Source organism: Salvelinus namaycush, chromosome 32 (genome assembly GCF_016432855.1).
Source record: "Salvelinus namaycush isolate Seneca chromosome 32, SaNama_1.0, whole genome shotgun sequence".
NCBI classification, from domain to species: domain Eukaryota; kingdom Metazoa; phylum Chordata; class Actinopteri; order Salmoniformes; family Salmonidae; genus Salvelinus; species Salvelinus namaycush.
The window spans coordinates 31,741,892-31,752,469 of record NC_052338.1 but is presented as its reverse complement, the minus strand read 5'-3'; the positions used below and the strand labels follow the sequence as shown (position 1 = coordinate 31,752,469).

The following is a 10,578-nucleotide window of genomic DNA, read 5'->3' as shown; positions in this document are numbered from 1 at the left end:
GCAATGGGAAAGGGGGGGATACCTAGTCAGATGTAGAACTAAATGTATTGAAGGCAATGGGAAAAGGGGGGGATACCTAGTCAGATGTAGAACTAAATGTATTGAAGGCAATGGGAAAAGGGGGGATACCTAGTCAGATGTAGAACTAAATGTATTGAAGGCAATGGGAAAGGGGGGGATACCTAGTCAGATGTAGAACTGAATGTATTGAAGGCAATGGGAAAAGGGGGGATACCTAGTCAGATGTAGAACTAAATGTATTGAAAGCAATGGGAAAGGGGGGGATACCTAGTCAGATGTAGAACTAAATGTATTGAAGGCAATGGGAAAGGGGGGGGGATACCTAGTCAGATGTAGAACTAAATGTATTGAAGGCAATGGGAAAGGGGGGGATACCTAGTCAGATGTAGAACTAAATGTATTGAAGGCAATGGGAAAGGGAGGGATACCTAGTCAGATGTAGAACTAAATGTATTGAAGGCAATGGGAAAAGGGGGGGATACCTAGTCAGATGTAGAACTAAATGTATTGAAGGCAAGGGGAAAGGGGGGATACCTAGTCAGATGTAGAACTAAATGTATTGAAGGCAATGGGAAAGGGAGGGATACCTAGTCAGATGTAGAACTAAATGTATTGAAGGCAATGGGAAAGGGGGGATACCTAGTCAGATGTAGAACTAAATGTATTCAACTGCAATGCATCTTCCACATTTAACCCCTCTGAATCAGAGCTTATGAATTTATTAGAAAATGCATTAAAAATTTGCCCAAATGAATCATAAGACATTCACTTAAATGCATCAGCGATTCATATTTTCCTGCAACTTTCTGAAACGGCACAGGAATGAGTGAGTCCTATTGGTGTAGCCGTTAGCGACGATGCTAACGATAACCATCGTCTAGTAGAGCTGGGAAGGCTTTCCCAAAATGTTAACTACAAAGTACCTGGCAGGATGATATCATGATTATTTGTATCAATCCAGTGGCCATTTTGTTTTGCAAACTCTGCAATCACATGAGCGCAACAGAAACATCGCTAACCAAACAACGGTCTCTTGCTGGTTCACACTTGCATTAAAAGGGCAACTACACCCAAAATGTCAAAGATTTTTTCCACAGACCTCATTAGTAGTCTCCTAATGTGGTTTAAAACTGTTGTGGACTTGAAACATCCCATTTGTATTTTATTTTTACTATTTAAAAGAAATAAAAAAATGTGGTGGGGAAAAAAACAGGTCAAAAACAAAAACAGGAGAAAACTGAATTTGGGAGAGAAATACGGAATCAGGCAACAACAACAAACAACAGACTGAGGGCCCTACTCACCCTCCTCTGCCTCTCTCTCCTGTCTCTGTAGCATCTGTTGCTCAGGGGGCAGAGCCTGTTGTAGAAGCTGCATGTAGAACTCATTCTCCTTCTGCACCTCTTTCTGTTTCCTCAGTCTCATCCTGTAGCTGACGTAGCTCTTAAAGCCAAAGCCCAGAGTCACCACGGGGTAGCCAATACTGACAGAAGGGGGGGGGGGGGGGGGGACACAAATAAACTGTTGTTATGGTTACCTGTCATTTCTACTTCCTGTGCAGCATAGAAGAAGAACAGTTTGACTTTTGTTGCTGAGTCTATAGGTGTCTTCTAACAAGTGGGACTGTTTGACTAATTATTTAAAAGAACATTGCCTGAGCAAATTACAATGTGCTTGGTCTTGTGCATTAAAAGGCCCAAATGACACAATGCAAGAAGATAGACCAGGTAGGGTTATAACAACAGCGGACAGGGTTACCAGTGAGCAGCGAAGGGCCGACACAGGTCCACATGGAAGTTCTTCAGATCCTTGAAGCGGATGGCAGCTTCCATGTACACAAACAGTATCCATAGCGACACGGTGGGTAGACACACTCCTCTCTCTGTGCAGAGGGAAAGGGCCCAGATGGGGGACAGTGTGAGAGGTAAACGCCACCGTTTACACAGGCAGACCAATTATGATCTTTTTGCCCAATTATTTGCAGGAGCTGATCTGATTTGTCAAAAGACCAATTAGTGGGAAAAAAATGTCAAAATTGGGCTGCTTGTGTGAAAGCAGACAAAGAAATAGAAAATGTATTTTGTACATGCATATGAATGTATAAAAATGTACAGTACATACACATTTGATAACTGGGTATACATAAACATATGAATCACGTGCCACCCAGGATTAAGCCCCAATGCATCATAGGAAAGAGAAATCTATCTAAATCTGGGACAGAGAGAGAGCTGGTGTTAACGGACCTGTGTGCCAGACGTACTGGACCCAGACGTAGGTGCTGGCAGCGAAAAACAGCCATTGGACAGGGATAAAGAGGAGGCAGATGATGTCAGACGTAAACGCCACACACACAAAGAACACAGAGAAAGCCTGAGAGAAAGAGAGAGAGAAATGTAGTCAGTATGCAAATATACAATTGTGCAGCCATTTTTCATGTCAAAATCTCATGAATACACTCTGTCTTACATTCACACACACTTACCAGCCCCTGGTATCTGAACGAGTCATAGACACTGCGTATGAAGAGCCAGAAGGGCCACAGGTACTCAAACCTGAACTCCAACACAAAGTCTGCCAGCAGCACCAGCACCCACACCACCAGAAACTTCAGATACAGGAACGTACTGAGAGAGAGAGAGAGAGAGAGAGAGAGAGGGGTTACAGAGCTTACCCCTAAAGAGGGGTTACAGCAGCACCTAGATCGTCTTCACAGGTTCTGTCAGACCTGGGCTCTGACCGTTAACCTAAAAAAAACAAATATAATGATATTCCAAAAAAGGTCGGGAAATAAGGATGACAAATATAAATTCTATTTGGACACAGTTCTATTAGAACACACCAAAAACTACACATATCTAGGACTAAATATCAGCAACACAGGTAGCTTTCACATGGCTGTGAATGAGCTGAGAGACAAAGCAAGAAGAGCATTCTATGCCATTAAAAGGAACATCGAAATTGAAATTCCAATTAGAATCTGGCTCAAAATTTTTCAATCAGTTATAGAACCAATTGCTCTATATGGCAGTGAAGTATGGGGTCCACTCTCTAATAATGAATTTACCAAATGGGACAAACATCCAATTGAAATATTGCATGCAGAGTTTTGCAAGACTGTATTGCAAGTACAAAGAAAAACACCAAATAACGCATGTAGGGCAGAATTGGGCCAATACCCCCTCCTCATTCGAATAGAAAAAAGAGCCATCAAATATTACAACCATCTAAAAACAAGTGACCCCAAAACATTCCATCACACAGCTCTACAATGTCAAGAGATGAAACCAGAGAAGAGTCCCCTCAGCCAGCTAGTTCTGAGGCTCAGTTCACCAACCCAAACCAACCCCATAGAGCCTCGGGACAGCCCTCAGAAAATCTGGCCCAACCAAATCATCACAAAACAAAAAGAAAAATATATCACCTATTGGAAAGACACCACAAAAAATCAAAGTAAACTTCAATGCTATTTGGCTCTAAACAGACAGTACATGGTGGCAGACTATCTGACCACTGTGACTGATAGAAAACTGAGGAAAACATTGACTAGGTACAGACTCAGTGAGCACAGTCTGGCTATAGAGACCGGTCGTCACAGACAAACCTGGCTGCCCAGAGAGGACAGGCTGTGCTCACTCTGCTCCAGGGGAGAGGTAGAGACAGAGCTCAGACCTAAGAGCATATTTCTTTCCCAAAATTATAACTCAATACAAAGAATTTGAAACTATAAAAGATGAAGAAAAAATCAAATATTTATTGGGTGAAAAGCCAAAATGTGCAGTTTTGGCAGCCAAATATGTGTCCTCCTGCCACAGCCTGAGGGACAGCCAGTGAAAAATGTAATGTTGATAATATTTCCCATTTAGCTTAGTTTTGTTTTGTCTTTCATACCAGGTCATGTGTCTTCTCAGTCATGTTGACACTGGTCTACTACCATTGATTTAATGTATTGTTGTTCTGATTAATATTGTTGTTGTAGTTGCTGTTAATGGTGATCCCATGTCCACTACTACTATTATTATTACTGTTGGTTCCACCATTTATTTATATATAAATATATATATATTTTGTATATATATACATATATATTAGATTTTTATTTTTCGATATGTATACTTTGACAATGTAAGTAATAATGAACTTGCCATGTCAATAAAGTCAATTGAATTGAATTGAATTGAGAGAGAGAGAGAGAGAGACAAAGACAGAGAGAGACAAAGACAGAGAGAAAGAGAGCATGAGAGAAACATTGTGGGATTTCTTTAGACACAACCTGAGAGAGAGAGAGAGAGGGTGCCCAAACAGTAAAAACAAAGAGGCTAGATGAAAACTAGCTCTGGTCCAAGGTGTTAGTGTGTTCCTCTACTAACTAGTAATGGAACATGTGTCACTACCGCCCTGGGCCAGAGCTAGTCAAAAGCTCCCTGTGATATGATCAACAGTCATTCATATCAACAACACAGTGTTTACAGATGGACCATCTTTCTCCTGATTTCAGTCACGAGGTAATAATCTGTAACCACATGGTTCCCGATGTTGTTTTAAAAAGAGGCATTTGCACCGAATAACATTAAAAGTTAATTCAAATTTGTTCCTTTAATGAATCCTAACTTCATCCCCACTAGTTGATATACAGATTCCTGGTTGTACAAGTGTACTGCTTTTCAGTCCCTTCATACTAAAAGCTCTGGTCCAGAGCTTATAGTCTTTGTTCATACTGTACAAGGCCAGAAATACATAACCTAACACCGTGCCAGACAGTGGCGTATGTCTATGAGAAGATCGGAGAGAACATTAAACCCCGTGTATATGTCGGTTTTTCAACAGCTGCTTTGCCCACGCTGTGTGATCAATGGAGCTTTGCTGCTGACAATGTACTGAAGTGCTCACAAGTGTAGATGCTACAGTCAAGCTTTGGATAACTAGCTAGCTTAGTAATACAGGGCTACCAGACAGTGAGTGAGTATACAAAGAACATTTTGTCATGTGTGGGTTGGATGGCCAGCTAACTATCAGTAAGACACTAATTAACCGTGCAATAAAATCATGATCTGTGTGTATGCATTTTTAGCACGTTTTCCAATGCCATTTGATTGTCGTCAATGTGAATGCATTCGGTATTGTTTACATTTTGGAACAAATCCCTGAAACTGTCAGAATAGCAAGCGAACTAACTAGCAGCTGCTACTTAGCTAATGTTACATAGCTAGGCCTTCAGAACCAGGCTATAAGACATTTGAAAACGACACATTCATAGTAACGCTAAAGCAGGGGGGTTATTTGACACACTACATGACAGCTAAGTGTCTTGTCTGATATATCTCAGACGCCATTATTGTACGATCATGTCCCCTAACTAGAGCCCGCTTTCTTCGTCGGTACCTGCTATATATACCCTCGGTGATTCGGTTCCGTTTTAACGGCCGTCGGAGCTTGCTGCAGTCCGCATTGCGCCGCTTCATCCTACCTCCTGTGGATTCGGTTCTGATACGAGTCCGGTAATTATAACGAAAATGTCAGGCGAACGATCAGATATGGACATTTCTACAAATATACACCATTGTTGTTTTCTGGTCATGAAACAAAGAAAGAAATCAAAATCATGTATCGTGGGCCCCTCCCCCTTCTCATCACACGCCACGACGCACGCACGTCATTCATACGTCTCCGTAGTAACAAAAATGTCTGCCCCCAAGGATGGACTAAATATTTCTCCAATTGCAATGTTTGTACTTTGAAGGTATGAGTGATTTTCAGTAAATTTAAATGTGCGCTGTGATTACTGTAGTGTGTTATTAAAATAAAGCTGTCACCTCTATATATTGTTTTGTTTACGTCAAAGTCCTTACAAATGTACTAGCACACACTGCGTCCTCGGCCATGCTTGTAAATATGCTAACGTTAGCTAGCTAGCCCTGTTAGTCGTTACTGGGACGTTAGCCACCGTAATAACTTGAATGTGCCGCTAAGGCAGGGGTATGGGCTAAGGAGGTAGAGGAAGGGACTTCCAGAACTGGGGCAGAGGGGGACATGATGGCCCGTCTCGGGGTCCTGGGACACATGACGGGGGTTCTTGCAAGGGAGAGGCCGGGGAAGGGGAGACTTTGGCAGGCAACAGGCACGCAGAGGGATCTCCACCACCCCTTCACTGCAGTCTATGGGAGGCCAGTAAGAAGATGAAGGAGCAGCAGACTGTGATACTGGCCTTCCCGGGATAGAAGATACAGGATCAGCAGATGGTGATACTGGCCTTCCAGGGATAGAAGATGAAGGAGCAGCAGACTGTGATACTGGCCTTCCAGGGATAGAAGATGAAGGAGCAGCAGACTGTGATACTGGCCTTCCAGGGATAGAAGATGAAGGAGCAGCAGACTGTGATACTGGCCTTCCAGGGATAGAAGATGAAGTTTGATGATGTTTGAGCTAGCTACATTTCATTACACCAGCCTAATGCCTATATATAGGTATAGGAAATACTGGCCAGTACTTATTTGTCTTCTTTCTTCCCTTCATGTAAGGATATTGAAGGTGACAGCTATTTGGGGCGTAAGAACAATGATCAAATCCTCGGCGGCAGGGTAGCCTAGTGGTTAGAGTGCTGGACTAGTAACCGAAAGGTTGCAAGATCGAATCGCTGAGCTGACAAGGTAAAAATCTGTCATTCTGCCCTTCAACAAGGCAGTTAACCCACTGTTCCTAGGCCATCATTGAAAATAAGAATTTGTTCTTAACTGACTTGCCTTGTTAAATAAATAAAAGTATCTGTCAATGGTCATGAACCAAAAGATTAGGGAGTTGGAAGGCCAGAACAGGGCTCCGGGCAGCCGAGCGGAAATGGAGGAAAACTCTCCTCCCTGCGGACCTGGCATCCTTTCACTCCCTCCTCTCTACATTTTCCTCTTCTGTCTCTGCTGCTAAAGCCACTTTCTACCACTCTAAATTTCAAGCATCTGCCTCTAACCCTAGGAAGCTCTTTGCCACCTTCTCCTCCCTCCTGAATCCTCCTCCCCCTCCCCCCCCTCCTCCTCCCTCTCTGCGGATGACTTCGTCAACCATTTTGAAAAGAAGGTCGACGACATCCGATCCTCGTTTGCTAAGCCAAACGACACCGCTGGTTCTGCTCACACTGCCCTACCCTGTGCTTTGACCTCTTTCTCCCCTCTCTCTCCAGATGAAATCTCGCGTCTTGTGACGGCCGGCCGCCCAACAACCTGCCCGCTTGACCCTATTCCCTCCTCTCTTCTCCAGACCATTTCCGGAGACCTTCTCCCTTACCTCACCTCGCTCATCAACTCATCCCTGACCGCTGGCTACGTCCCTTCCGTCTTCAAGAGAGCGAGAGTTGCACCCCTTCTGAAAAAACCTACACTCGATCCCTCCGATGTCAACAACTACAGACCAGTATCCCTTCTTTCTTTTCTCTCCAAAACTCTCGAACGTGCCGTCCTTGGCCAGCTCTCCTGCTATCTCTCTCAGAATGACCTTCTTGATCCAAATCAGTCAGGTTTCAAGACTAGTCATTCAACTGAGACTGCTCTTCTCTGTATCACGGAGGCGCTCCGCACTGCTAAAGCTAACTCTCTCTCCTCTGCTCTCATCCTCCTAGACCTATCGGCTGCCTTCGATACTGTGAACCATCAGATCCTCCTCTCCACCCTCTCCGAGTTGGGCATCTCCGGCGCGGCCCACGCTTGGATTGCGTCCTACCTGACAGGTCGCTCCTACCAGGTGGCGTGGCGAGAATCTGTCTCCTCACCACGTGCTCTCACCACTGGTGTCCCCCAGGGCTCTGTTCTAGGCCCTCTCCTATTCTCGCTATACACCAAGTCACTTGGCTCTGTCATAACCTCACATGGTCTCTCCTATCATTGCTATGCAGACGACACACAATTAATCTTCTCCTTTCCCCCTTCTGATGACCAGGTGGCGAATCGCATCTCTGCATGTCTGGCAGACATATCAGTGTGGATGACGGATCACCACCTCAAGCTGAACCTCGGCAAGACGGAGCTGCTCTTCCTCCCGGGGAAGGACTGCCCGTTCCATGATCTCGCCATCACGGTTGACAACTCCATTGTGTCCTCCTCCCAGAGCGCGAAGAACCTTGGCGTGATCCTGGACAACACCCTGTCGTTCTCAACTAACATCAAGGCGGTGGCCCGTTCCTGTAGGTTCATGCTCTACAACATCCGCAGAGTACGACCCTGCCTCACACAGGAAGCGGCGCAGGTCCTAATCCAGGCACTTGTCATCTCCCGTCTGGATTACTGCAACTCGCTGTTGGCTGGGCTCCCTGCCTGTGCCATTAAACCCCTACAACTCATCCAGAATGCCGCAGCCCGTCTGGTGTTCAACCTTCCCAAGTTCTCTCACGTCACCCCGCTCCTCCGCTCTCTCCACTGGCTTCCAGTTGAAGCTCGCATCCGCTACAAGACCATGGTGCTTGCCTACGGAGCTGTGAGGGGAACGGCACCTCAGTACCTTCAGGCTCTGATCAGGCCCTACACCCAAACAAGGGCACTGCGTTCATCCACCTCTGGCCTGCTCGCCTCCCTACCACTGAGGAAGTACAGTTCCCGCTCAGCCCAGTCAAAACTGTTCGCTGCTCTGGCACCCCAATGGTGGAACAAACTCCCTCACGACGCCAGGACAGCGGAGTCAATCACCACCTTCCGGAGACACCTGAAACCCCACCTCTTTAAGGAATACCTAGGATAGGATAAAGTTATCCTTCTGACCCCCCCCCCCCCTTAAAAGATCTAGATGCACTATTGTAAAGTGGCTGTTCCACTGGATGTCATAAGGTGAATGCACCAATTTGTAAGTCGCTCTGGATAAGAGCGTCTGCTAAATGACTTAAATGTAAATGTAAATGTGAGTTGTGTTCTCATTGCAGATCTCTGAGCATTTGTTTCCTATTTCCAATGCTAAAGGGTGTTTTATATTTGACATTCAAAAGGAAAAAAATATTACTGTTATCATTTAAGAATGTCATCCTGTGGTTAATGAGTTTTTGTCTTTTGTGTATTTGTTCATATGAGCACGTCAAGTAATTCACACGTCACAAATGAACATGGATAAGACTGCAAATACAGGACTAAGATCGAATCGTACTACACCGTCTCTGACGGCCGTCGGATGTGGCAGGGCTTGCAAACCCTTACAGGCTACAAAGGGAAGCAGCACAGTCGAGAGCTGCCCAGTGATGCGAGCCTACCAGACGAGCTAAACTACTTCTATGCTCGCTTCCAGGCAAATAACACAAACATGCATGAGAGCATGTGTCCCTGTAATACCAACATGGTTTAAGCAGACCACCATAGTCCCTGTTCCCAAGAACACTAAGGTAACCTGCCTAAATGACTACCGACCCATAGCACTCACGTCTGTAGCCATGAAGTGCTTTGAAAGGCTGGTAGGCCTGATTACCAACAACGACGAGACATCCTATAGGGAGGAGGTCAGAGACCTGGCTGTGTGGTGCCAGGACAACAACCACTCCCTCAGCGTGATCAAGACAAAGGAGATGATTGTGGACTACAGGAAAAGGAGGACCGAGCACGCCCCCATTCTCATCAACGGAGCTGTAGTGGAGCAGGTTGAGAGCTTCAAGTTCCTTGGTGTCCACATAAACAACAAACTAACATGGTCCAAGCACACCAAGACAGTCGTGAAGAGGGCACGACAAAGCCTGTTCCCCCTCAGGAAACTGAAATTATTTGGCATGAGTCCTCAGATCCTCAAATGGTTCTACAGCTGCACCATCGAGGGCATCCTGACTGGTTGCATCACTGCCTGGTATGGCAACTGCTCGGCCTCCAACCGCAAGGCACGACAGAGGGTACATCACTGGGGTCAAGCTTCCTGCCATCCAGGACCTCTGTACCAGGCAGTGTCAGAGGAAGGCATTAAAAATTGTCAAAGACTCCAGCCACCCTAGTCAAAAGACTGTTCTCTCTGCTACCGCACGGCAAACGGTACCAGAGTGCCAAGTCTAGGTCCAAGAGGCTTCTAAACAGCTTCTAACCCCAAGCCATAAGACTCCTGAACATCTAATCAAATGGCTACCCAGACTATTTGCATTGCCCCGCCCCACGCCCCACTACTCTCTGTTATTATCTATGCATAGTCACTTTAATAACTCAACCTATATGTACATATTACCTCAATTACCTCGACTAGCCGGCGCCCCTGCACATTGACTCTGTACCGTTACCCTCCCTGTATATAGTCTCGCTATTGTTATTTCCCTGCTGCTCTTTAATTACGTGTTCCTTTTATTTCTTAATTCTTATTTTTTACTGCATTGTTGGTTAGGGGCTTGTAAGTAAACATTTCACTTGTTGTATGAAATGTCAAAATTATGTATTTTATGTTGGACTAATAGATTTACTAAAACAATTTTCAAACACTGTTAGTGACTGATCAACTGCTGCGTCCAGTGTAACATTCAGTATGGTCTCCATGCACTTTAATGACTGCATTGCATTTGAATGTTATTTTTGCTAGATGTTAAGGGTCACAGGAAAATAATCAATGCGAGAAGACTCAATACGA

General features: G+C 45.0%; 1 protein-coding gene across 1 annotated transcript in view; it reads right to left on the bottom strand.

Moving 5' to 3' along the window:
* LOC120027383 (macoilin-1-like) overlaps positions 1-5,642 on the bottom strand; it is a 13,714-nt gene extending 8,072 nt beyond the window's left edge. Inside the window, exons 1-5 of the mRNA XM_038972296.1 lie at positions 5,404-5,642; positions 2,507-2,648; positions 2,268-2,394; positions 1,780-1,903; positions 1,326-1,504 (exon numbers count right to left, since the gene is read on the bottom strand). Coding sequence (XP_038828224.1) covers positions 1,326-1,504; positions 1,780-1,903; positions 2,268-2,394; positions 2,507-2,648; positions 5,404-5,483 — 652 coding nt within the window. The 5' untranslated portion in view covers positions 5,484-5,642. The remainder of the gene's footprint in view (positions 1-1,325; positions 1,505-1,779; positions 1,904-2,267; positions 2,395-2,506; positions 2,649-5,403) is intronic.
* Positions 5,643-10,578: the final 4,936 nt, after the last annotated feature.